The 27,787-nt window shown below is 38.0% G+C and overlaps 1 protein-coding gene and 1 long non-coding RNA gene across 2 annotated transcripts; one reads left to right on the forward strand and one right to left on the reverse strand.

Annotated features, from left to right (window-relative positions):
* Positions 1–337: 337 nt before the first annotated feature.
* Positions 338–27,757, reverse strand: LOC149107983 (uncharacterized). Its single transcript, XM_089296382.1, has 4 exons — positions 27,687–27,757; positions 12,976–13,133; positions 1,084–1,269; positions 338–682 (listed from the first exon to the last, which is right to left on the reverse strand). Exons 2-4 carry the CDS (start codon positions 13,056–13,058, stop codon positions 508–510), a joined length of 444 nt encoding a protein of 147 aa, XP_089152508.1. The 5' UTR covers positions 13,059–13,133; positions 27,687–27,757; the 3' UTR covers positions 338–507.
* LOC149107984 (uncharacterized) lies at positions 596–5,637 on the forward strand. The gene is made up of 2 exons (XR_016209269.1): positions 596–658; positions 5,160–5,637. It is a non-coding gene; the product is annotated as an uncharacterized LOC149107984 (long non-coding RNA).
* Positions 27,758–27,787: the final 30 nt, after the last annotated feature.

Raw genomic sequence — 27,787 nt, forward strand, 5'->3', positions numbered from 1 at the left:
CGATTTTTATGACAAAGTTTTTTCCCTCTGTTTGAACTAGCAAACTGGATTCTTATCACTTCGTAAAATTTCGAGGGACTGCCTTCTTCCATCATTGAGAAAGTGCCAGTTTACGCATGTACAAAGAGCAATGTTTTTCCACTTTGCCGAGTGTGCCGAGGGCAAGCTAGTCAAAAAGGTCCCATCTTCATGAAATACTCGATCAAACGATCATCTTGGAGCAAGCCTTGTCGATCTCTTGTTTTAAGGTATTCTATAATTAAGCCTCTTCAATGCAAGCTTTATCTGTGCAGGTTTACTGACTGTGCTCAGTGACACACAAGAAACACTTTCCTAATTCGTCAGTAAACATATTTAATAAAATACTATTTACACATTTACATCAAATATATCTCCATCAAAAGAAAGCAAACTGATCTTCTTCTTACAACTTTCTTAAACTAAACAGATTGTTCAATTTCTTTGTTTTTACAGGCAAGTTCATTGAAGACTTCCAGTTCACTAGAGTTACAAGTCTCTGAAGTAAAGATTAGGAAGAGAGCAGGCAGTCCATTCTTCCACTGGATTTGCTTGTAGAAAATGACCAAACTGACAAGCTTCCTGTCTCAGTTTTAACTCTGCCAGGTCTGTTTCACAGACTGAACTCTGCCTATGAAGGGTAAGTTCATTGTCCTGGAGAAGTCTGTAAAGAAATAGAAACAAAAACGTTAGACAATTAAACTTAGATAACTTTACAGCCCGGTGAAGTTGAAGCCGGGAAGTGGTTGATGCGGGACAAGGCAAACGTACTGAATGGTTTTTATGACTCTGACTAAGAAACATTGCGCAACGGATTTTAAAAACGACTATCAAAAGTAGCTAAAAGTGGTTAATATCAAGGAGATTTTAATCGCGTGTTTACTTTTTTTTAAATAAGTAGCATCAAGCCTAATAGCGGCTTGTAAGATTGGGAAGCGTATTGTACCCAAATTTGCGTGGCCACCATTTTTCTCTCGCGTTTTTTGTATGTCCGTAGGTTGCCATAAAGCAACGTATGTCGTTCAAAACAAATGTTGAAATGATTAAGTAGAAACATACACTTACCTGAAGTTCCTGCCTAGAAAGTTACATCGCTGGTCTGTTACATTAACTGCAATTTCCTCAAGGAAAAGCTTTCGCTCCAAAGCTTGAACCTCTTCCTCCATTTCAGCCACTATGCAATCGGCTTTGGCTGTCTCAGTGTCAGGAATTGAGTCAGTGTGAAGGCAATTTTGGTATTGATCGAGTAACCTACAGAAACATGAAAAGAAAGAGAAACTCTTTGTAGTACACTGGGTATTTATACCTTAGTTTGTAAGAGAAGACAAATTACCTCTTTTTCAAAGAATGTCTCACTTTCCTACTAATGATAAGACAGAAACAAGGAGATCATTTATCTAAGCTAACCATAAGCTAGAGCTCAGATGTGTTTCCGCACTTTTTATCAATATCGTCTCCAGCGTCCAACGATTTCCTCCATCAACGGGAATAAAAGAATCGAATAGCTCTGACAACGAGAGTGACTTATGACTAACTGAAATCGATTCTTTCTATTACGGCTCCGGCCAGCGTTCATTCTTGCGACTTGCAAACGCAAAAGGGACTGGAGCGCAGGTTTTTCTTTTCGTGTGCGCCGCACCCTTTTCTCTTCCCTGTCCCTTCCTTTCTTAAACTCGCTTCTTGATTTTGGGGGAAGCAACTCACTGCAAGCAGTCTAGAATGACTTTTGATGAAGAACAAACAGAGAACGAAAAAGAAAAACACATGCTCTTTTTGTAGTTACAATTGCCACACTAGGTTTTAAGCTGAACACTATAAATAAACTTGCTAATTTTCAAGCTGCAGTTGTTCCTGGAGATGAGTAATACGCTCCTCTGCTTCTTTCAACTGCTTTCTCAGCTTTCTGTTTGATACAAAGAGTTCGTTTTCAAATACTAAGTACTTTTTTTTTTTTTTCAAACGTCAAAAGCGCTGCCAGGAAATACTTGTGAAACATTTTGAATTACGGTCTTTATTTCCAAATCGGGTAAACTTGATTGGGTAACCTAAAATTTCGCTTACCTTTTGTAATCCTTTTTCTCTTTTCCCTTCGACTTATAAGAACTCCAAGCTAGTCCCATTTTAACTGTTCAGGTTGAACTTCTCAAACAAAATTGAAGAGCTCAGTTTAAAAGAGACGGCTTCTCTGTTTGCGAATGAAGTGTTTTGCATTGTGACATAACAAAGAAGAAGAAAATGCGCGCGCTGTAATAAGCCAATCAGATTCAGCTACTCAAGCGCAAGTAACACGGTGAACAGTGAGCATACTTTCCTGAGGTACATAAGTAATGAATAACATCAAAAAAGAAAGGTAAACGATTCCTGAGCAATTAATACAAATGCGCAAGAAAAACGAATGGACATAAAAGAACGTTGGATTGCTAAGATTGCAAAGATGTCGTAATCGTTCTAGCGCGTGCAATGTTCGCGGATGGCGCATCTTCAAAAATTTCAAGTTTTTCAAGTTTTTCATTCGATAGTTAGTGATTTCTACGGAACTGTTTACAAGGAAGAGTACACGTCAGTGTTAAATTACTACGTGATTGTTTTTTATCAGTATAGGTCACTTTTGAAACTCTGTGTCTAATAACTTTAAAAAGAGTCTTTAGAATTAACTGAAATTGAAGAATTTAAGTTATTTTAATCATATAACGTCTTTGACAATATCCGAACATACAAATTATCTGTCCTGAATGCAACCGCACTAATCCTGGTCGTGCTCCTGCTGATCTTTATTTTTTGTTAATTAATTCTTTTGTGGGTTGGGTGCGGGTTTAAGTTTTAACTTGGGGTGGGTTAGGTAGTTAGGTCTTGTAGCAGGCTTGTAGTGGACTTCTGTGCTTTTGTTTAGATAGATAGACAGAGTGACAGACAGATAGACAGGGTGACAGACAAACAGACTAACAGAGTGACAGACACAGCCCGAATGAGCGACAGACAGATAGACAGAGTGACAGACAGACAGATAGACAGAGTGACAGACACACAGATAGACAGAATGACAGACAGACAAACAAACAAACCTGCGATCAGACATTCTTTTTACTAAGATAGACCCTTGCGCAACTGCGGACAAAAAAGAACGTGTTATCGCAGATCACAAAAATTGACAAAGCACTAAGTGTGTATTGGACCTTGGGCTATTACAAATGACGAAGCATATTTTTGATTCATTCACGACCTCATTGACATATTATCTTTGAGTTATCTAGTATTCCTGCCCCTGGACTTGCGCTAATTTGATCGTTACGATTTTTATGGCAACGGTTTTTCCTTCTTTTCGAACAAGCAAACTAGGGTTTAAGGTCATTCCACTGAAACAGAACCTGCACTGAGATTTTTGTGAAACTTTGCCTATTGATTGTTTACATTATAGGAACTTAAATTTTGAAATAAAAATGAGGGGTCCCCATGTTCGTTTAGGAGCAAAAGCACCTTGTTTATACCCATATAAATCCTTATAATAACACTATGATTGTAGTCACGATTGCTTGCTAAATTCACGTTTCCGACGATTGCTTTTTATTCTACACTGAGAATTGGTCCATATTTATTTTACACAGAGAAATTTATTACTCAATTCAAAGCAACAGAAAAAAATGATAGGTCACCATACTCGTTTGCGAGAAAATGACGATTTACCTCTATGGCGAGGTCCAGCTGTAAAGAAAAAGCCGCCATTTTTTAATGCGCGTGAAATTATGCGCAGTAGGGATGCGCAATGCAATACTGGAGAATAACCTTAATCACTCCACCATTGAGCAAGCGCCAGTTTACGCATGTACAAGGTGCAAGTTTTTTACTTCGTGTGTGCCGAGCGCAAGTCAGAAGGTCCCATATTCATGATCAAACGATCATCTTGGAGCAAGTCTTGTCCATCTCTTGTTTTAAAGTATTCTATAATTAAGCCTCTTCAATTTAAGCTTTATCTGTACAAGTTTACTGACTGTACTCAGTGACACAAAAGAAACACTTTCATCAGAGAACATATTTTAATATTAAACTATTTACACATTTACATCAAATTTATCTCCATCAAAATAAAGCAAATTGATCTTCTCCTTACAACTTTCTTAAACTGAACATTTAATTCATTTCTTTTGTTTTTACAAGCAAGTTTACAAGACTTCTAGTTCGCTAAAGTTATTTGCCAAGATTGTAAACATGTGGTAATCGTTCTAGCGCGCGCAATGCTTTACGGTTCTTCGCGGATGGCGCATCTTCAAAAATTTAAAGTTTTTCATTCGTTTCCCACTTTGATTCCTTTACATCGTCAACTTTGTTTTGCTTTCTGTTTATAATCATAAAGCGTTCTAGATTCTACATTTAAATTTTAGTATTTTCCTCTTATTGTATTGTGATTGTATCGATATCTAGCAAACAAATGATCTTAATATGTCGTAACAGAGCCCCTTCATTGTTTTCCCTGAGGCAGCGTCAAGCCGTGTTTATTCAAATTAAACCAGAAAGTAACTGTGCATCGACACATAACAAACATGCCATTTAGCTTCATCATTATTTAAGCTTTCACATACAGAGAGCCAGCGAGAGGAGGTAACCTATCATAGGTTATCTCTTTCTCCTCTCTGTGGCTCTCTGGCACCACAAACGTGCTATGCTAAAAATTGCATGTGCCCACAAAAGATTAGTCATCGGACAAAAGATTAGTCATCCAAGTATTAATATTAGTTTTCAGTTCCACAACCCTTTTTAGTTTTATTTGTTACTTCAATATTCTCTAAATCCTCGCTGAGGAGGTTTCCACGATGTCGCTGTCAAAGAAAGTTCACGGTATTTCTGTAATGGAAATTTTCCTTTCCCAGTACTAAATGCTATGGTGAAGTGATTGTCTACAGCTGCTATCAGTGCCCAGTTGTACCTCCCTGAGAATCACTATTTCGATGCTTGTGATTTGCCTCCACTAAAAAATGAAGTATGCATAGTCTTGTTCAAGTGGCTGGTGGATATTGTCCTGAGAACGAATCCTTTATTTTGGCAACATTGGTTGTGTTTTGCGTTGTTGTTTTTTAAATATCCTCCGCACTCGTCCAGCCATTCTTCTAAATTTAACCAAGCTTTAATACTATACTTTTGCTTTGCAGTTTGGCACCACCAGTGTTCCGAACAACGAGCATTGCTCTCATATACAAGAGGTAATCTTTTTATGTCGATTTAGTATATTAATTTAATTGCAGAGTGAAATGGTTAACACATGTATATTGGAATAAGCTAACTTTAACAAGCTGAGCTTGTTAAATCGAGCCGCGTCGAGATGTATTTAACATCAGTGATATTATGTATTGGCATTTTGATTAATATTATGCGTTTTTGTTTTGTCAAACTCCGAGCACTGCGTCAAATTGTAAGCGTACTATCGTGAACATGACTTCGGAAAGTCGAAAGAAAAAGGACAAATGTCCATCAATAGAAACCTTGAAGTAATGCTCTAGCTTGGTCAAACACTACTGTACTAGTACATGAATCCATCACATGTGCACAGGAGTGTTATCATGTCTGAGTTTTACATCCACGAGTTTTGTTTTGTTTTGTTTTTTAATTTTTCCTTTCTGTCTTCAAAAATCGGTCAGAACTAGTTACAGTTTGTTTTGAGGCGCTCTATTATAGGCGCATTTCGTGTTTAAGGGAGGTACTTAGTTGTAATTCGATGTAATATTAAGCATCGTTTTGACTTAACATATCAGCACATCGTTGCAACTGCAGAACTCCTTTAACTCCATTTACCTTGTTTCGACCCTGTGTACAAGCAAGAGAATATGATCCAGATCATAGTCTCTTGGTACAAGGGCGTGACTTCGGTGGATAAGTAAGATAAGGCACACTTCGTTTTTTTCCCCTTTAAGAGCATAAATTAAAATAGATATTCATAAGCATCGCTGAGAAGGATAGTATGGCCCAAGGGTGATCGTGTTAGTGAAACGAAGAAAAACTCGGCACGAGTTTTTGCAATTTCGTAGAAATTTGAAAGCCTCGTCCCATTTCAAAACGAGTAAAATTTCTGAATTTTTGAACATAACAAAGCATTCCGTGTCGCTTTTATTTTCACAGGATTTTAAACTAAACAGTAACAACATTTCTTTGCACTTTAACTCACATAATTTCAATTAATATATCAACTGAAAACACAAGTGACGGGTCACCCCCCAAAAAAGGTAAAAGCAGTTATGCAAACTCTTCACTAGTAATCAGAGTACGCATATGTTCTGAAACAAGGTGTGTAAAAATAGTGAAGTTTTAAGCCTCGGGACTACCTTCAGGCCTCAGCAGGTCTACAAGTGTATCCGTCGGAAACTAATTCATGTTCACTGTAACGACCTGAAAATGCGTGCAATGGTTTCCAGAAACCAAACCTACATGTACTAGCCGTGTTTCAATCCTAACTCTTTGAATCGACCAAAAATGGCAGGAAAAAAAGTGAACCATTGTAACTTTTGAATTTTTATGGCAGGCTAGTTTACTCTCAGGAGGTTAGAAATATTCAACCACCCAAGCGTCTTACACGTTTGGTTGGAGAATGTTTCATTAATGTATCCTTAGATAAAACAAAAATCTTTCATTTATTACAATGAATTGTAAACGGACAATTTTCCCTAAACTTAAGCTTGATCCCAGTTTCGTGAAAAGCACGAATTTCTGGTAGATCTGAAAAAGTCCTTTGTCTGAAATCTACTTCCGAAAGACAATTACGATCGTTAATTAATGTAGTCCATTTTCTGTTAAGCAAGCAGACAGGCTTGCTTTATAGACACTTTATTCGTGAACTCTCTCAGCTCATGCTAAAATGCAGCGAAGCCCTACCTCCGTTTACCTTGTAAAAATGTATGCATACCGAGGAAAACCGAACGGGGATAGGCGAGCGCTTTGCATAATTGTTTCTCCCTCACTCCACTTTCTCCTTAACCACGTTACGTGGAAACCTTGCAAACTGCATCTTCCATATGAGTGGTTTATGCTTCTCCCTCCTTCTCTCTTCTACATCGCTCCAGCCCTTTCGCAAGCAACACCTATAAAAATATATTTCTCACCAAAATAATACGATCGTACCTCCAAAAGATGACAGAGCAGATAGAAATAAATAAATTGGACAAATTTCAGCGTTGTGGTGATTATTGTTTGGGGAAAAAATATTCAGAAAATCACAAAACATGGAGTGGATTGGCCATTCGGCACACCGATATGCCGGCCATTCTGGCCAAAAAGGTCTGACAGACGAAAAACAGATTTTTTTCCCAGTGACATACACTTTCACTTTGGAATGCTTTGAATTTAAAATTTTAACTCCGACTAGCATATCTTAAGGTAATATTTCCTGTTATGTTCAATTAAGCTGTCTCAAATAAAACTTCACCACCAAAGCGAGGCACCCTACTAGAACAGAAATCTACCCACTAACTAGTGAAACTGCCGTCGTCAGTCGAGATCAATAGTTTTAAATTTAGAATTTTGATGAAGTCACGTGAAAACGATCTATATTTATACACAGAACAGGTACATCTAGTTATCAAGTTTCCTTTGGTAAACGTATAAAATATCTCAGTTCTGTTTTGTTCCGTTGAGCTCCTTTTTTATTGGTATTTGCCTGTGTGCAGAATAAATTTTGCCTGCCTACGAGATTCTCTTTTATTTAAATGACTATTCCCACCAGAATTCATTTCGATCGGGTACAGTTTCATTAAAAAAAGAACTGTTTTAGTAGGTCTTAGTTTTTGTCAGTGCACAAAGAAGCTTCGACGCCACTTTCAGCCATGTCTTAATATCAGCAATATCTCGCAAGTCTATCTTTATTTTGTCTGGTTTTCTCTTTCAGCCATGTTTCCTTCCAGGAAGTTGTTGAAGTTTGTTCCGTCACCTGTTTTTTGCCATTGTCCTTTAAATCTTCAAACCTGGCAGCCGTTCGAGTATTAATTGCACTGCCGACAGACTGGCGGGAAAATCAATAATAAACAACGCACTTCATTGGGTTCTCTTTCTATTGACGTGTGAATAACGTCACCAACATATTCCGGCCGCCCACGACCTTGGTCTTTGCCTTTATATATCCTGTTAAAATTTAGAGTATTATTTTATTCGTTCAACCGTGTTCCTTTTTACCAAACCTTCGTTCAGTTGGAGAAGTTATTTGAAATATCCACAGAAAGGTATTTAACAATACATTTTAAAAATTTCGGTGGAAAATCGTTATTTAACATTATCACCGTGACTGATGTAGATATTAACAGCAAGCCCTTTTTGATATTCAGAGTGTGAAGTTAGAGGAGATATTTTGGAATCGGTTTTAGTAAGGTAAGCGAATTTCTGCACTTTATCTTTTAAAGCCTTAGACAGCTTAACGCACCGCTACCTCTATTTATTCATTATTAAATACTGAGTAATCTTTGGTAATTATTCGTTTATAATGCACGCCTTTCAAATAGATTATTTGCCACACATGGTGTTTAGCTTTGGAGTGTTTCCATATTCATAAGGGACGTCGAAACTATAACTTTAATATCGCTATCGCGAGCGAGTTATAGATAACATGGTATTTTTAGAATAATCAGTATTGTTCCTGAATAATTAAAGCCTTTCCTTTTACAATATTCGTTCTATTTTTAGTACGCTCATTGCCATCGCTTTGAAGTTAAAGTTTACGCGTCCATATTCTATAAGACGCTGCAATTTAAACAAGAAAATACAGTATTTATGAATAATATCATTCGGATAATTATTTCATCGAAACGTTTCTGCGTCATAAACCTTTGAGGCCAAGTTACTTCTTTCAAATTTAACATTTAGTTTCAATAATATCGCAAACGAATGAAGACATCAACTAATTTAAATGTAGATTGAAACCTTCGAGATGATTCAAGACCAGGCTATTTTAAGTTAAATACTAGCCGTACAGGAACTTAAAGTAGTACATGCACTGATACTTTTTACGCGATAGTTTATATATTTTCAAAGCGCGTGCTGTACACGTTTTTGTCTGTGCTCACTACAGAGGAAACCCCTCACGTTTGAATTTTAATAGTTCAAATGTTTTGTCCAAAATGCATCGCTGAGGACGGTATATTTTTGCGTAACAGTCAGCTAACACCAGTTCCAAAGTCTGTTTCCGTTCGTTAGATGTCTTGTTGTCAGTAGTGCGTCTGTCATAGTCACTATCGCCTTTTCAGTTTCCCCTTGTTTGTATGCTTGTGGCTTTGGACAGACCAGCCTCCCACACACTCCTGTGTTTGCCGACTAATTGACGCAGCATGCCATAATTCTTTGGGTTTGTAGACGCAAAAGGGGCCTTTGTCAATCATTTGTGATTGATGAAATGTGTCAATTAATAGTTGTCAGATCTTTAATTTCGCTAAATTATTTTTAGATGCTTAGTTTTTAGGCGGATAGTGTTACCACGCGCGCTGCGTGGTTGTTCTCGAGGTGGATGAAAATGCGTGCAAAGGCGCTTGGGCTGTCCACCTGATTGATATCCGTGTCACGCTCCTTCTAGACGGCCCTTCTAGACCCTCTAGGATTTCTGCAACCAGGAGTGATCAAAACTAAATTGAGAAGGATTGCAATGCTTGGCTCTGTTGACACTTTTCTCTCTTGACTTAACCCAGTTCTAAAGTCGATAGGGTCACATAGGCGTGCTGTGAAATGGCAGTGGTCTTAAAACCGTGAGTGCATCGAATGTCTCGGTCATCTTGATTCTATGCAAAGTTGAGACCTTTTCCAGCGGCCATTTTCTCTAACGGCCAGGATTTTTTGTCTAGACCGTGGGACGATTCATTCTCTTTAGTCTTATTGAGACTTAATTCCCTTCAACCGTCGCCCCTCTTCACAGCAGTCTGACAGTAATTGTGTCCTAAGTAGACGTTCAGACTCCAAACAATAACACGTATTGTCACCCCATGCCTGGAAACACAACTGGAACGAGGAAGTGTTCTAAACAGTGTTCAGGGGAAATAGTTCTTCAATGTCAATTAAGAGGGTCAGGGAACATTTTGAAAAAAAAATCAGAAAAAATTGAAATAATTTAACACGGCTGATTTAATACCAGTGAAGGCTGGAAGAAACATTTGGGGTCACTCTGGTCTAAACGATTTTTTAACTTAACAAAGAGGGAAAATTTGTTGAAAACTTATCAGTCTTAATTGATGGGTGAAAGGAACGGCTAGCTGTAAAGGGAGGCTAGAAGCCGCTACTATAGCTGACATTTTGTATTTATTTGGTCAGGGAAATTTAATTTTTATCAGGGCGTAGTCAGGGAATTTTGAATAGTGATGTCTGTTGCAACCATACTTTGCCATGCCGAGAATATTGACTTGAATGTTGCGGCCGTGACGCGCTCGATTTATCCATATTATGGCATTTTTCTTGCTGTTAACTGAGAAAGGCTAGCAATTCTGTGAGGTTTTCCTGGAGGCACTGCTAATTTTCAAAAGATACATAGCTGGCATTTTAGAATCAGAATTATGGCAAAACATGAAATATCTGGTATCAAAGAAGCTTAAGTCCCTGTTTAGGAACCCGAGCGTATAAATGGACCTTGGTAAGTCACACTGATTTGTATTCATGCTTAGCAAGTGTAGCGAGCAAGTGTAGCGTGCAGCGCAGAGCGAGTGCATTTTAATCAATCGAGCACCATCTTGGATTCAAACTCAGGAGAAGTTTGGGAAGAGACGAAAAGGCGCCCTTCGACGAACCGAAATCAAGTTTTTTTTCTTTATTTTTAAGCCACCAATGGCGTATTTTAAAAAGTTCTTTTGACTTTTCTGGCTTACAGCTCGATATGCTTTTCTTTGTAGCAACTGTGCTGAAGTATTTTCGTTGCGAGCTGCTTAATTTTTAGAGAAGAGAAACGGTGTCGATTGCATGTATATCACGCTTAGCATGACTCAATAGTGTTTCCGGGTTTCCTTTGCAAAAACTCCAAATTACTCCAGGCTAAATTTTACATACGCGCAAGACAAATAATTGTCTTACAACACAAATGGATATATTTGGATGTAGCCGTGTTACACAACTTCAAAGTTTCCCTCCTATTGCCCCACACTTGCGAGGATTTCTCCATAGTGGATATAGAGTCCATTGGCGTCCGAAAAGCAATAGCAGTTTACCAGTTTGATCGAGTTTCACCTGAATTGCAAACAACACTTGATGTTTCCTCAAGGCCCCATAAGTTTGCCCCATAAATACTGTTTAATTTGTTTTTGTAAAACTGAATAAAATAAATAGTTACTTTTTTTAAGAACTTTTTATTTTAATAAGTGTTGGATTTTACTCGGATTGAGACTGTTGATAGAGGTCATTGACTATGCAAGCTTTGAACATAACTATTTTTGGAATTATAGTAGTTTCATTAGATGTAGAAATTGTTAAATGTTTTGTTTTTCATGCAGTTTGAGTGCGTTTGTATCCCGATGTCAACATTCACGCATTCAGTCATTGCGTACATTTTTCGGGCACGAAGGTCACCCGCCTCCCCCTCCCCCCCCCCCCCCCCCAAGTCCGAAGGTGCCCGCACGCCTATGAATTTGGCTTCCGCACTTTCGTGTGTAAACGTAGTTGACGTGTGTACGTACATCAAATCCCACAAAATCTGTAGTTGTTAAATACGTTTAAGCCTGATGCATGTTTCAGAACATATTAAAATGTTAGCTGGAAATTAGTGAAAACAGCAGAGATAATAGACCTTTTTCGACTGGGCGGTTTGTTGCCCCATTTCAGACCATGTGATGATACCCTTGGGAATTCTTCCTTTCAAATTTTCAAATAGTCGTGTGCATATGAATAAATAATTTTTAGATGGATGAAAGAACAATAGCTCTCTAGAGAATATCACGTGCTCTGTGATGGAAAACAAACCGCCCAAGCGAAAAAGGTCTATTAGCAAAGTTACGGTAGCACTTTCTTTAATCAACCTGAATATCGATTTTTCTTTTGTTGTTTAAGTTCTCGAAACTCCTTGTCTATTTCATTTTCGCTGTCTAAAATATCACTATGTTGAGGAAATATACAAGCACGATGTTAGTAGCCTTTTAGCGTTGGTGAAAATTGTCGTAGCATCTTAGCACAAAAATATAGCGACTAAATCTTCGTCGAGATTTGTTGTCAAGTTCGTTGTATTTTCTGTTGAGAAATCATGATAGATTTTATGACGAAACAGACTGTCCGATTTCCAAATGCTCCACCGGCCCGAAGTCATGTTTTTAGTTTTACCTTCATTTGTTGAAAATACAAGATTTTATTTTTCCTTAAGGACTTAGGGTTAGGGTTAGTTTAAATGGCCCATAAGAAAAGGACGTCTAGCGGAAATTTTAACCAAAACTCTGCTACAACTCCGATTTGATAACAAAGCATAAGTCTTAAAGAGTCGAAACAACACAGTACAGTTGCCAAATTTTGTTAATGAAAAGGAAAACGGGTTTGTCATCTGCTGCAGTATAGGGAAGTTGTGTCTTTCAGATCACAGACAAAGTCGCGACAGTAAGTTCCTGGGGTTGTCTTTTCGCCTCGGGAGAAAATTGAATTTTTAATCACGGAAAGCATTTGTTTCGTAAGGTGACGTCTCATTGACGGAGTATAAAGCTGATTTATGGCCTTAGGTGTCCTGCGGGGCACGATGAGGAGTGCGATTGCTCTTTTTCCCCTTCTTCACTGGGAAGGTGTTTGAGAACGTGCTAATCTCTGGTCTTATTCAAATTGCGCAAGTTTTTGAACGTTTGAGAAGATTGCGAAGTCGTTCACTCTATTCCAAAGGTAAGGACATTTTACAAAGAAACTTGTCATCTTTAAACGACTGTTTGATCGACTTCTTTGTGATTCGGCTTTGAAACCGGTCTAAAAGTTCTAAACGACGATTAAGAATTAATTGAGGGCAAAAATATTTATATAAAACACCTTTCAGTTTAGGCCACCTTTTTTCACCCTCCGTTTGGCTGGCGTCTTGGTTCCTCGTGCATACGTGGATAAATTTCGAAGTGAGTGATATTTAAAGAACTTCTCTCCATTGACGTATTCAAGACTTGTTTGTTGTATGGTTTCGAACCGACATCATATGAATGAACTGATTTTGCTGAAGGAATCTAGAAGAAGGAGAGAAGTATAAAACAGGTAAATTAGTACCTAATAATGATATATGTGAGGCCTTATGTGCCACGAGGCACAAAGAAGCTAAGTGAAGTGAAGTGAATGATATATGTGATATCCCAAGTCAACCATCTCGCATATGATTGCACTTACTGCCTATTTTCTAGTCCAGATAACAGCGAAATGGTAAATACAGGATGAAATTTTAAGCATTTCGTTGTCATTTTCTTTCATTTTCTTCGTAGCATTTCTTTCACATTTAAAAACCAGGAAGTTTAAGACTTTCTGATTATGGAAATATTGGAGAACATTTTAATTTAACATCGAGATTATGAACACTAGATTTTGAATTCTGCCACGCATAGAAATCTAGGGAGAACAATCCAATTGTTTTGGTTTAAATCTACTATAGTCGTTCAAACCTTTATCGTTTCAGATATAAAACGGTCACTTTGAAAACGCAGCGAAGCCTTCGCCATTTAGATATTGAGTAGCGTGGCCAATGAAAATGATTTTCGAAACTTCCTCCCGTTGTTTGATCATGGATCTTTTCCTGTCTCTCTTTTCATTTTTAATCGTTTTCTGCCTCTCGCATAATTTATTTCGTTGCATTTTAAATGAATAAATTATTGGTCTCACTGCGAATTCGCAGTGAGACCAGCCTTTATAAATGGGCTCAGAGGCACTGAGCGAGCACTGCGTCCAAATTCGAGGTGAATTATTTTATCAACTCGTTTCTATACAATCACTTATTATTTAGTAATTTAAATTCCAGTTCTCTTGTGGGCGAAGCCGAAAGACAGATCTGGTCAAATCCAATTTGCGTGAGTAATCGCGCGTCATGATTGTGTCGGGAGAAGAGCGCTTGTTCGCTATGAAATTTCAAAATGGCGGCCAGTCGCGTGCCCAAAGGCCGCGATTTTTGGTTAGCATACTAATATCATTTCGCCAGGAAATTAGTGCAAATTTGCAATAAAACAAGCAACGTTTTGATTTTTGTTTCTATTTCAACTACTAGCGTCTATTTGTATTGTAAAAATTGTTAAATTGCAAGCCATTTTAAAGTCCTACGCAGTTCATTTTTTTTAACGCCCTCATATTTTTTTTTGCCTCTAAAAGGTCTTTTGAAAGGCAGCAATAACGAAGTAAAATTTAAAAAAATGCAGCGTGACGTTTTCACTTCCTTTCTTGGAGGTTTTAAGTGCTTTAAGGCAATCTAAAAGTATATTTGAATAGGCCATTTTCGATGTATTAAAATTCTAACTTTTAAACAAAAGAGATCGCATGGAGGTTGAGGAATGAATAATTAATTTCTTTTGTTTTATTTTCCCAAGCTTAGAATTTTAGTATGACGAAAATTGCCTATTAACTTTGCCTCCAAAACATTGCCATGGATCCCACAAAAATTGGGCTCGTTTGACAGGCAGATATGTCATCTCTAGCATTCAGTTCTTTCAGTATGTTCGTTCGACCAAGCGGCGCTGTTAATGGTCGCACTGGGGAGTCGAAGAAAACTGAGGAGTCAAAGGTTTCATTGTCTCTTCGACTATCGCTTGGCTTTTGGATGTAGGAAAAGGTAAGATTCTACTTCCAGGGGCGTAGCTAGCCTTGAAGCCCGTAGACCCGCGTAGACCACTCTTTTAAGATTTGCTTACAGATCGAACTTCCTGTCATAGCCGCCGCCCGAAACGCCAAACCAACCAGGAGTGATGAAGCAGTTCTTTTCGCAGACTGGTTTAACACGCGCAATTTTAATGATAAAAAAGAGAGAATTTGCTGGAGAAATAGTCGGTGATTTTTAACTTATCTTGGCAGTATGAATCTCTCACCTACCTTGTCACGATAACATCAAGCTACTTCTCGATTTTTCCAGGTTAACTAGGCGACAGGCTTTTGTTCATAGAATACAAGTGTGTCGATAAAGAGAAGTGCCTTTATGTATTACTATTATCAGCAATACCATGATGAGTGAAAACTGGCCCATGTTATGTTAGTTTCAATGTAGAAATGTTAGCTTGGTGCTTTTCAAATGACATTAAATTAACAGGAAGAAGAAAACACTTTCGAGGATGTTTGGCACGAAACTCCTGTGGAACATCTTATGACTCTTCAAAAATTAAAAGCTAACTACCCTTCCCTGCCTTCGTTTAACTCGGGATTAGAATGATTGCAGCACAACCGTAGCTTTAGAAACTTCATGATATCGTTTTAATCACTTGTAAAGTCAACATTAATTGACTCTACTTTACACCACGCAGAGAATAAGCGCATGAACAAAGAAAAAGCAAAATAATCGAATTAGTACCAGGACAGAGTAAGTTTTACCTGCCGCCCACCCGGATTATTGTTTTCCGATTAAAGAGCAACATTGAAATTATGTCAGAAGGAGTCGCTGAAACATGCAGCTTACCTCCAGACATCTATAAATAATGTTACGATGACGCGACAAAAATTAACTTTTTAGTTTCTGGGCAATGTATTAGCATCAAAATAGCCTTTATAAACATTCTTTGTTTTATAAATTGTTGCAAACTATCGATGCTTCCAAAGTTATGACTAAAAAACTGTATAGGAAACTGTAAATGTAGAATACCTTTATTTATAACCATGATGACTAAAGTTACATTTTGTACGTTTTGTAAGTTTTAGCAAAACATCTAATATAAAGGAGAGACGTTTTTGGCACAGGGCTTTTGGTTATATCGGAGCTACACTATAAATACTCTCACGGAGTCTCACGCATTGATTATTCCAATATTTTACCCTCACCAGCAGACCAAGTGGTTTATCTTGTCTTCATCAACACTTTTATTTGAAAAACAAAAATCTTTCTCCTTGTTCCCATAAACAGAATGCAGTGTTCGCTGCGTTGATTTGTTTGTTTAACGAATGTTAGTGGTTTTACGTCTTTTGGCTAAATAAAATTTAAACTTAACGAAGAACTCCATTTAAATTGCAGAGTATATGCGAGAAAAGACTGAAACTTTCATAAACCTTGACATGGGCTTTTAGCAGGATTGATCTACGAATTTACTTCGCGAGTTATTCACATTCCATGGTTTTCCTTGAATTTTCGTGCGGATACTGATTTTTTTTTTTCCATTCACTTTCACATCATGATGACCATTTCAGTTTTACCTCAGTATTTCTTTTTACTAATGAATACTCTGCTTTAGAGCACGAGTATTCACTCATCATTAAGTTTACCGGCCGGCTATTGATTTGCCAGTTTTTTCGGAAAAACAAAAATCAACAAAACCTCCCGCAACACGCGCGAAATCGGAATTGTGTTTACTGGTGGTTGTCAACTTAATTTTGCTAGGCGAGATCTTTCGGAGTCAGTCAAGCTATTTTAAGGCCGGCGCCACTTCGAGAGTTTGTCTTGTCTTGTTGTCCGGGCAATAAATAGCCTTCTTTCCCTCCGATGCAATATACCTCACTGTCAATACCGTCACCTGTTGAGTCTATGACGTCATTTGTCTACAACTTCACAGCAATCGTGAGTTAACAAATTCGGACGTTAGAAACAAATATTGTGGGATTGGCCACTTCTCAAGTGAAGATTGAAAAATTCACGCATGTATCGAACAACATTTGAAAGTACGCACTCTGCTTGAAGAAGAGGGAGTCAACAAGGCGGGTCTCGACCCCTCCCTTCAGTAATACTTCTCTTTTTCCCGCCTAGTCGAGATCCCTTTCGTATAGCCTTTTAGTTCTAAGCATGCACTCATATCAGGCTTGAAAATTGTGCTTTTCCTTTATTATTCAAATTTAAGTTGTTTAAATCTTATTGAAATCGTGTCGAGATCCTGCAGACTATTGACGTCATTATGTCGATAGCCCGCCACAGATTGATATCTTTGTCGAGATGAAGTATTTATCACGAACTTATCTGTAGTTGCAATAATTTCATAAGCCAGCAAAACCACCTGAACTGTACGTCTTTCAGTCGTGTAAGAAGAAGTGTTCCGCTACGAAAAGTTCACTTGCAATCTCTTTTCTTCCATGATTGGGATCCGCTTTTCGGCACGCCTTGTCTTGTTCTGTGATATAAAGGAAGTTCAATATCGTACTGCCACTTTTCAAGGCAATACACGATCAACTTTCCTATCCCTGTTTTTGATCGACTTCACGCTAATCAGACCATCTTTGATCAGAGGACCTTGATATCAATGATTTGCTTTGCGTCTCACTTAATCTGTGATTTAGTTGTATGAACCGACGATGCACCTTTTTTAGTATTTTATTTGTTTCATTCACAAATATATTGAGATTTTGCATGAATTTGTGATGCAAAATTGAGCAACTGTACACATGCTAAAAACTGCGAGATTTAAAATCAATGTGCCTAGTCTCTATAGAAAAGGCGTTTCCTCTGATTTCTTCGTACGACGCGTGGCGAACTCTCAAGCCACACTAAACTGCCTATGATCTTTTTTTTCTTTAAATGTTTGTTGCCCCCACCACCCAACCAAGTCGTGACCGGTCGTCAGCGATGTTGTTTCATGCAGCATCACTGTTTCTTTTCTGCCTGGTAAGATCACTCTTCAACCTGCTTTTTCAAATACTCGACAGTCCTGTATATCCTGTCATGTAACTCGGTACTAAGAAGCTTATAAGTCACTTATACAGCCATGCAGACCTAAGACCTTTGACAGTCAATCCCTGTCACATTATTACTCTAATTTAGCGGCTTGTTCAAAAGAGCAACGAAAAAACTCATTTGGTATGTACGTGTGAACAATCGTAAGTTAACACGATTTAAATTATCTAGTATCTAAACTGGGCTTACAGTATGTATCAAAACTGCCAGAACAGTCAATCGTTCTTATTCGACTTATTGTTTACCCAGTAAAAAGCGAGAAAGACGACATAGTAAGTGGAGTAAATGGTGCGCAGTCAATTAAATAGAAACGCTGATCTCGGACCAATGCGCAATACAAACCAGGGAGCTGGCACAAACAGGTTAGTTTCAAATCGCACCAAATAGATTTTGTACTTGAAGTCGGCAGATTCCTGATTTTAGCGTACAATGGGTCAGTTTGGAGAGCGTGAGCAGAAGGTACAAGTACAGGAAGGGCTGTAAGTGAGAATACAGCCTATTATCACACGCTACCTGTTTCTTTTGTAATCTGCGCCTGGCATACGTTGAGAGAAAGCACAAGTACTGGATATGTGCTTTTAAATAAAATTCCCGTCTGGTTTTTTTTATAGCAACTATAGAATGCACGCAAGAAGACGGCGGTAGTGCTAGAAAATCAGGTAGAGCACGTGTTTACTTGTAACTCTTTGTCGATGTCTTTCTCGTTTTCGGCGAGAAAAAATCAGATTGTACCGCCCGCTCGTCATATCAAGTTATCAGTTATGGTTGTTATACATTCGAACGCAATACCTAAATGTGTTTTTGTAAATAACAACGATACGAAAATCTTAAAGGAAAATAACCATATTGTAAGGCTTGTTGAACAGCCCTCTTCTATTTATTTTCGTCGTCTCGACAAAACGCCTTCCCGACGATTGGCAATTGTACTGCCCTGCTTATTGAAAAGCTACCAATTATAAAAATATCCTATCTCGAAGACCATGGCATTTTTATCTTATTTAGTTACAAATCTCAGGAAGTAATGAATTAGGCTTAAAGTTGTTCACCGGTCAAAAACCATCTTAAATTCGAATGAGATGACCTGCTGAGTTTCATACTCCGCTCGTGGAGCACCCTTAATTTGACGCTTGAAATTTTTCGTTTAATTCTGATATTGCCCTTTTAGCCAAGTATGGTACTTGGATATTTCAAAATATATATGTTCATTCAAGCGAATGAATTATAAGAATGTTTTTTAAGAAATGGAATGTTTTTACAAGAGAAATGATTTCCTCCAGTGTCTTCGTGACGTTACTTCCTGCAAACCACCAAACAGACCGCATTTGCCAATCATTCTTGTTTAACCAATGAGCAGCGACGTTTGTGCATGATTAAATGTCTCGTGCGAATGCAAATATAGGCCCATCAAGTACTGCACTCAGCCATTGTTTTCTTGGCCTTAAGTGGCTTTATATAAAGTCAAGCGCCGTCCCAATGACATCAGAGCTATATTGATCGATGAGAGGGACTCTGCCGCATTTTTATGCAGCGAATTCTCTCTTTATTGAAGCTTATTAAGTAGACCATTCTTTTCGGCAACGACCTCCTAGGAGCACACTTCTTCAGTTGTGGCTCAGTCAATCCAAAGGCTTTAAGATTCTCTCTGACGCGAAGTCATAAAACGTAAGTCTTATCGTTTACTTTTTGTTTAGTTTATTTTTAAATAACCGCGGGTCTTTTCAAGCTTAAATTTATCTTAATCTTTGTATTTAGCCGGGGTAAAAATTTACGGACTATTATTAGCGCAGCAGATTATTTTGCAAACATAGAAATGGTGGCGAAACCCTTTTTGTAACTGAACAAAGACTTTAGTCAAACCATTTCGTCGCAAAATGACATTTTTGGTTAGCTGTTTATTTAATGTTCTTTTTAATTTTACATCGAATTTTTTTCGGATATTCAACTCTTTCAGAGCATTATTATCCCAATCGTCTTAGTATTTTTTTTTTTTATTGTGCAATGTGAATTTAAGTTAACATTTTAAAGTAATTGTAAAAGTCTTCGAACTAGTCGTTACTTATAAAGTTATCGCGTTAAGACTTGCTTTTTCTATCTTCGTGTCTTTAAGCTCTCGCGTGACAGAGCGGCCTTAAAAAGCCATCATGTTATATATAGGACCATATTATATATATCTTGAGTACCGAAAGCTATTTTTACTCCCAAACCACATAATTCACTTCTTTCAGTTACTAACCAGATTCTTCTTAAGCTCTTTCCTTTTCTAATCTGTTTTACATCTAATATCTAGGATCAAACCTCAGCAATTTGCCTTTTTGCAACTCAAATCAAGCTATCTTAATTAATTCAACTCATCCTGTATAAATTGTCTCCTGGATAACCAATATACAGCCTCGTTTATAAGCCGCCGGAACTGATCTTGATATTGTGCCCGCATCGTTTGCTGAGTTAAAAAGATGACTCTATTTGTATGTTTGGTGTTTGCAAAATTCTTTTCTCCCTTACTTACTTTTCCCAGTGTACACTCCCTTCATTTAGTTTAGTTTTTAGTTGTTAAAACTTTTCTGTTAAAACTCGCGCAATCGCTTTGTATTAAACGACATTCTTTTTTAAACGCACAACTAACCTTGGTATACATTGCGAAGGATTAATGAGTTAAATTTGTTGTGGAGTTAGTATAACTATTTCCAAGACGTTTATCGTATTTCAAACCGGTCTTCACTGAAATGACCAGGTAAAGGTAAGTATGTATGGAATTTCTACTGAAATCAGTATTAAGTGGCGAAATGGATCGTATCCTTTCCTAAATGCTTCTCGTAAATTCCTAAAGCTATTGTCTTTAACAATATCTAATATCAGCCCGAAATAAATGACTTTTAAGCATCGCCGGGAAGAAATGTATGGCTGTGCACGGAAAGAACCGATAATTCTCGAATTGAGGCTTCCGAGTATTTTTCTTGGCTCTGATTAGCGCTATTCACCTGTCACGCAAATTTGTTTTCCAGTTTCCGCCAGCTAGGGTATTTTTTCCCTTCTTCGTCTAGTCTTCCCTGTGAGTTTTCAATAACCAAATCTTTCCTGAAACCTGTAATGAGTGTTGAATTTGAGTCCTACCAAAGGTTAAGCATGAATTTCAAAATTAACTTTAAAAAAATGCCAAATTGTATCATCTAAAACCTCGAAAACCAAACTTCACCCACATTTAAGAATTGTCAAATAACTCAACTTTTTGGAATGGTCACACACTGGGATCATAGACGTAAAATGACAACGAGATATACGCGCAAAGTGTAAAGGTTAAAGCAACTCGTAGCATCTTTCAGCTGCCGAGCAACCCAATTATATAACCTCGGATCATTAGCTTTTGATCTGTTACAGTATACACTCCAACCGCAGTAACCAATACTAATTTTTCACGGTAAAATGGCTCTGTGTACGTAATGGAATAAACAAAGATAAGGTTTATACAGTCTTTATTCAAAGTTATAAAAGGATTTGCACAAATTTTGTAGCTATGTCCGGTTTTACAGACAATCGTCGCCGTATTAATTGGCTTGCTCGCTTGTTATCCCCTGTACTGGCAGTTAAGTGGCCTGACGCATGTTCTTAGTGTCGTATAAACAATCATTTCAAAGCTCAATTGTTCTATTTTTAGACTGATATTGAGACTTGGAAGTTATCAGATTCTTGCAGGATAAATGTTACGAAACTTGCTCAGTAGTTGACGTGATTACAAGGTCATCAAGTATATTTGATCACTGGGTTTGATTTATGAAGCTCACGATACCTGAATTCCCTCCTCCTCCTCTGTGTTACGCTCCATCATCGATTGAAGAATATCTTTTTAAAGAATGATATCTTGGAAGAAACGTTTAACTTTGTCCAGTTTTTACCAGGCTTATACTAACTAATTGTATCAGGGGAACGTAACACAAATAAGTAGTCCTGTAACTTACGAGCAAGAGCTTATAGTATAAATGAATCTGTGTTTTAAGAGTTCTGTGCTTTTGTTATCTGGTTAAACTTGGTTATAAATGTCGTGTCTCTGTTTATATGCAGAAAGCAAAATCATTTAGGTACATTTTGGTATATTACCGGGGTCTTTAAGGAAAGAAATATTAACTTGAGGCCACATATATGTAGGGGTGCATCAATGTGCATCTTTTCTCATTTAATGAGCATTCGTTCGTTCAGCGACCTGAAGCTCATTGCAATCGATTTGTCAGTGAATAACGCCCAAAATGTTACCGATACCAATCCAATAATAGACTTTCTTAATGTTGCAAGGACCGGCTGAGTCTATAGCAAAGTTCAAAAAGGAATTTGAACCGAAAAATAACCAATAGTTCTCCAGCAAGGCTTCAAGAACAACGTTTTTAGCATAAAGGAGCTCAGTCAAGATATTTCGAGTTATTTTGGCCAGGTATAAAATTACCACTAAATTAAATAAAACCTAAAAATGGTAGCTCTAAGAAAGGAAAACACCAAAGAGATAGTACTAAACCATAAAGGAACAAGGATGGTTTAGGATGGAGCGGTTTTACCCGGATTACAAACGACGAACTTAAAAAAGTTAGCCTAAACTTTTCAAAATGCACTAACTGTGATGAGGCTCCTTTAGGAATAAAAAACTCATGCGGATTTGTCCATTAAAAATACTTAAAATTAAAAGAAAAAAAAAAGTGTTTAGCAGAACTTATCTTAAGATGCTTGGAAACAAGTCTGTAGTATGGTGAACTACAAAAGGCGCGGAGCTCTCCAGCTATATGAAATTGTTTCTTTATGGAGTTCGGTACCTGAGAATTATTAGTAAACGCTTTTGAGCAGAGCTTTCATGGTTGAGTTTATTATACTGAACATGTTCTTTGTAACTTTAAATTAGCATCTGTGGCTGAAACCCTTGTGACCATTCAAAAGAAAACAATTGAGCAGTACTTTCATGCGGTACTGTTTATTATGTTGTACAAGGTGGTTCTAGCTTTTAAGTCTGTGGATCGTGAAGCCCTAGTTTGTGACCAAATGAAAGCTACTGAGTAGTACTTTCATGTGGCACTGTTAATAGAATAGTCTGTGGATAATCACGTCTGCTAATCACGTCTGTGGATAGAATAGTGTGCGACCATTCAAATGAAAGCTATTGAGCACTACTTTCATGAGCGGCACTGTTTATCATGCTGTAAAAGGTGGTTCTAACTTTAATGTTTGTTGATGAATTGCTTATGTCTGCTGCCATTCCAATAACAGCTGTCGAACAGAACTTTGTGTGGCTCTGTTTATTACGTTGTTCAAGGTAGTTCAAGCTTTTACTGTTGTGAATAAAACCCCATGATGACATTATTCTTTAATATAAGCACCAAAATGTCTCAAATGTTTACATCTGCGGACGCCAAACACTAATCATTGTACGACCATTACAGTTGACAAACATTCTAGTGGTGCACCTTCGATTGAACTAACTTTACATTTGTACCATAAAACCCTAATTGATAGCTCGTGATTAACAAATTTTTGTGGCTGGGATGTGAAGTGCGGTTTTTCTCATTAGCAGTAATTCATAACTTTAACTGTCAACAGGATAAATACATTATTGTTCTTGTTGTTGCAGCTTTCCTCGAGATACAAATACGTTAAATTCGGTACTTTTCAAAGCGGAAAATATTTATCAACAGCTGCCATAACTTCGGTGTCAATGAATTGGGCAGACCAATTTTTAGCCGCCTTACTAATTCTGTACCAAAGAACAAAGTAAGTCAACTTCATTCAGAGGGTGTGGTACATGACAGCAGACACCCGATCGTTTGAATGAGTGGCCCTCTTAAAGGCTTATAGAGTGGTTTAAACAAAGTGTATGGGAAGGCGTGATGCTCAGTGTCAGCATACTGCCTCTTCCGGAACCAGATTAGTCAGAGTTATCTATCATTTAAGTTTGAAAAGCAGGTGGTAAAATTTCGGATCGTTTCGCAGCCCAAATACGTTTTGAAGCTGTTGACACGCCAACAAATATAACCGCCGTTTGTGCACGCCATACGGACCTGTATTTTGGATATGAAGTGATGTTAAATTTGCATTTTGGAAACGTTATTTCCCAGACTCATTCGATTCTGTTATTTTCTTGTTGTGGAGAATATAGTTTTTTTTCGCCACTACTTGCACGAGCATAGCATTTCGAGACTCATATATCACTAAAAAGAAGTAGGGATTCTTTAGTACTGATATGTTTTGTCTGTGCATGCAGGCGATATTACATCTCTTGGCGAATATCCAGGTGTCTTCCATGTTTTTATTAAACTCACTGAAAGCCAAGGCTAGCGACAGCACCTTGCCTATGGGTTTTTTGTTTGATCCTGCCACATTCAGTAAAGTTTACTGTTATTGAGAAAACAAACTCGTGTTTATGCAGAGGGCTAAAGACGTTCTAGTACCCGCTTCCCCTTCCAGTGTGTTCCCCCCTTCCTTTTGTCTTTTGTCAGTTGTAAATTGACCAAGGTAAAGTATAAGCAACTTCGTAAGATAACAAAACCATGAGTAAGGACAAACGGTCAAATTTAGACGGGAATCGGGTTGGAGGGTTGCGAGTGGGGGGGTGGTGGCTGTGCGAAAATAAACGCAAACGACTGTCCGTTCTCTCCCTTTCCAAAGTTAGTGTTTTCAGCCAAAAAATCACGTGATTCTACTCTGGTTCTAGTGTTTTTTTTTTTTTTTTAAATCTTTCAACTCTCAAAGTTCAAACTGCATTCTTCAACGGCTAAGGCTGAGCAGCGCACAAGAAGTTGCCGCTGTTTGAGTTTGGTTTCGTTTGCTGTTTGAGTGAATCAATGGTCTTACACGAGCAAGTTTCATCCATAGTTTCGACATAGTTACACCTAGTGCTGCTTATTAATGCTTATTTGCTTGTAGCTCGCTGAAACTGTGCTGAAACCCTTTGCTTCTATTGCATTCAAGTAAAACTGACCATCCGTTAGTATTGCTTGTTTTGACGTAGACTCAGAAACGAGAGACAGCCTTTGTGTTTCTTTTAAGTTTTTTTTTTTTTAAATAGCCTGAAAGCTGAAGCTATGCATAAAAGGCGAGATATGCAAAAATCGTAATATACCAACATATTAAAATGCGATTACTTTGATGCTACATGCTGACGTAAAGTTTAGAATTTTTGAAAATACTTCTCGAGGGTACCCGTCGTTTCTGATCGGGGCTGATAAGCACATAAACAATAATATTGTGAAACAAAAAGGCAGTTTGGCGCACTGATACTACTGTTTTGATCATAACTCGATCTGGTCTCTTCACTTTCGTGAAGCTGGGTTCGCAAACAAAGCCGCTATTCTACTTCAGTTTAACGGGAAGCCGTGATAACATTAAATACTTTTTTTTTCTGGAAAGCTTATTAACATTGAAACTTCTCCTTCTGCCATATTTTTGAGGAAATAAAGTATTGTTGGTTCTTTCATTTCCGAAACCCATGAAGTGTTCTTTTGATCGACAGTATCACGTGATTGGCAGCTGTTAACACGACCATCTCGAAGATTTTACGATTGTCGGTTTAGATATCTGCAAAAAATAATAGAGGACAAATCAGCCCGGTTTATCCGGTTCATAGGAAGACTGACAGAAAGCGAACAATCTGAGAGCGAATAATCGTATTTCTCGAAATCTCGGAAAAAAGTGATGTCCACTGAAAGCAATATTAGGCTGATTTAGCAAGAGAACGGGAACGTCACTTGACGACGGCGCGCGCAGTACAAATACCCAAATATGGTCAGATGACGACTGCAGGGCGCGCGGAATAACCTGGATTCTGTTCTAATTTGACCATATTTGGGTATTTGTATTGCGCGCGCCGTCGTCAAGTGACGTTCCCGTTCTCTTGCTAAATCAGCCTATTCAATTTTGGAAACGTGACTCTCTTGTTTTTCAGCGAAAGAAAGTGAAATTTTCACCGTTACCCTTTCACGCAAAATGCATTTCGCTTCCGTTGAGTTTTGGTTGGGTCTTTCCCACATACCCAACGGAAGATGTCATAAATATATGAAAAAAAAAAAAAAAAAAGAAAGAAAGAAAGAAAGAAAATGGTGTTCTGTGGACGAAAAATTATGAAATGTTTGTCTTTTGTTGCCAGAATTTGACACCATAAACATTATGCAATGCCCTAAATCATACTCCGGCAAAATTTGAACGGCTTTTTTGTTTCTTCCGAAAAGGAAGAAATAGAAAAACACGAAGTTGCCGTCGGCAGTTCGAAAGTTGCAGCGAAACAGACGAATTCGTATTTACTTCCGGTTGCCGGTGCGGATGATATCAGCCTTAGAATTTCCTTTTAGTTTTTTGTTTTCTTGGTCCTTTCTTCGAATTTTTCCTCTTGCCGTGGCTCTGGCAAATTAAAAGCTTTAAAAACACGGAAACCAAGCCCATTAGCAAAGTTTTCTCGCTCGATTTCTGACGAAAGAAGAATAATTTTCGTTCCTCATAATTGAAAAGGGAAAGAAAACAGGAAGTACTGGAATGACGTCAGTGACAACTATAGTAACCACCGCTTGAGGTTATAAGAATTTCTCTGTTGACCATTATGTATGCTAATTTATCAGTGGACTTTCCTACACAGCGGTACTGAATATACGCGATACTTTAAACGAAATTCGTCAGTTTTTGTGGGGGTAAGTTACTCGCTTGTATTGCAGCTTTCGGAAGGTATTTAATTTCCGATATTTCAGATGTGACTCGAATGTTTTCTCCTGAAAGCGATCAAGGCTGAACTTGTCTAGGGTCACCTACGATAGCTCATGTTTCCAAATTGGTTGCAGTTCACTAAAATAAGAATCTCTGTTTTTTTATAACATAACTAACGTCAGTAAAATATTTTTTACTATTTGTCGTGAACACGGCGCGGAAAACCCCGAAAAATGTTCGCCAATTCAAAACGCAGTATCTATGAGTCATACAGTTGCTCTAACACTGAATTCTCCCTGCCGTGCAATGACATCACTGTGACATCACGGCCCTCCCAAAATGCAAATTCCCAAGCCACTTTTCTCACTCGAGGTTGTTGCCACAAATAGCACAAGCGTATACACATTGTCACTGCAGCTGTTGTGAAAAGGCGTATTTACTGGTGGGTAAAAATAGATCTTTGAATTTTTATTTCCGTCTACACCGAAGTATAAACAGCCAAAAAACTAGCCGTACGATTTCGAAAGGTTATTGTAGCCACCTTTGGGTTTTCATTGACATTTTAACAAGCATCAAATCGTGTTTTGACTTCGTTGCAACGTACACGAACGTCTGTTTCGCTTGCAGTTTTCCGTAAACCTTGCCATCGCAGTAGCTGCCGCTAGTAACAGTGTTGTTTCTTCGCAGTTTCCGACCCTCATTTGCCACAATTTCTCAATGATTTAGGTAAAGTTCTTGCTTTCTTGTGATAACTCGAAGCACACTCGAACTTCGTCATGTTGAACACAAACCTGTAAATATTTTTACATGCAAAGATTTCATGATTTTTCCCTGCTACCCAACGACTCGATCGACGAACATCTTTCGTTTTTTCTCGATCGATACGAGCTTGCAGTGCTCGCGAAAATTCCCAGCGAAAATCAGAACAGATCGCTGATGTTATCGTGCAAGGACAAATTTGAAGCAAATTGACAGTAAGTTAAAATGCTGCGTCAGTCTGCCCGATCGCCCAAGAAATGCCGAGTAAAATTCACTGTTGATGACTTCACCTGCAGATTCGTGTTCACAAGAGGTTCAAATAGCGACGAGATGTTTCAGAATCGAGGAAGAAAGAGCAATTTTCTAATGCTCTTTCGAAATAAACGAAATCGCCAATAATGTGTCTAGGCAATGTTGTTCACGCTCCAAACGTTGTGAATTTCGCGCGAAGATTAGCAGATCTATAAGCTTATCTCTTGGTGTCTGCCAAGCCTTGAAGATCCCTTAAACATTTTGTTAAATTCACCTATTTTATCACTTATCTTGGTTGCCGCCATCCATGGTGAAATATTTGTGTTGTAGTGGAGTACACGTGAAATGGCGTAGTCGTTGCATACGATCGATCGT

The sequence above is a fragment of the Orbicella faveolata genome, unplaced genomic scaffold (genome assembly GCF_042242905.1).
Source record: "Orbicella faveolata isolate gen_17 unplaced genomic scaffold, um_ofav_v1 contig_26, whole genome shotgun sequence".
Taxonomy (NCBI): Eukaryota; Metazoa; Cnidaria; class Anthozoa; order Scleractinia; family Merulinidae; genus Orbicella; species Orbicella faveolata.

What these genes read in the sequence shown, in the direction of transcription:
- LOC149107983 (XM_089296382.1), bottom strand. Translation starts at nt 13,058, where the DNA reads ATGGAGAGAAGTTCTTTAAATATCACTCACTTCGAAATTTATCCACGT. An exon ending in AGACGCCAGCCAAACGGAGG is followed by an intron (nt 1,270 to 12,975) that starts GTGAAAAAAGGT and finishes ATGTTTCTGTAG; the next exon opens with GTTACTCGATCAATACCAAA. An exon ending in TTTCTAGGCAGGAACTTCAG is followed by an intron (nt 683 to 1,083) that starts GTAAGTGTATGT and finishes ATTTCTTTACAG; the next exon opens with ACTTCTCCAGGACAATGAAC.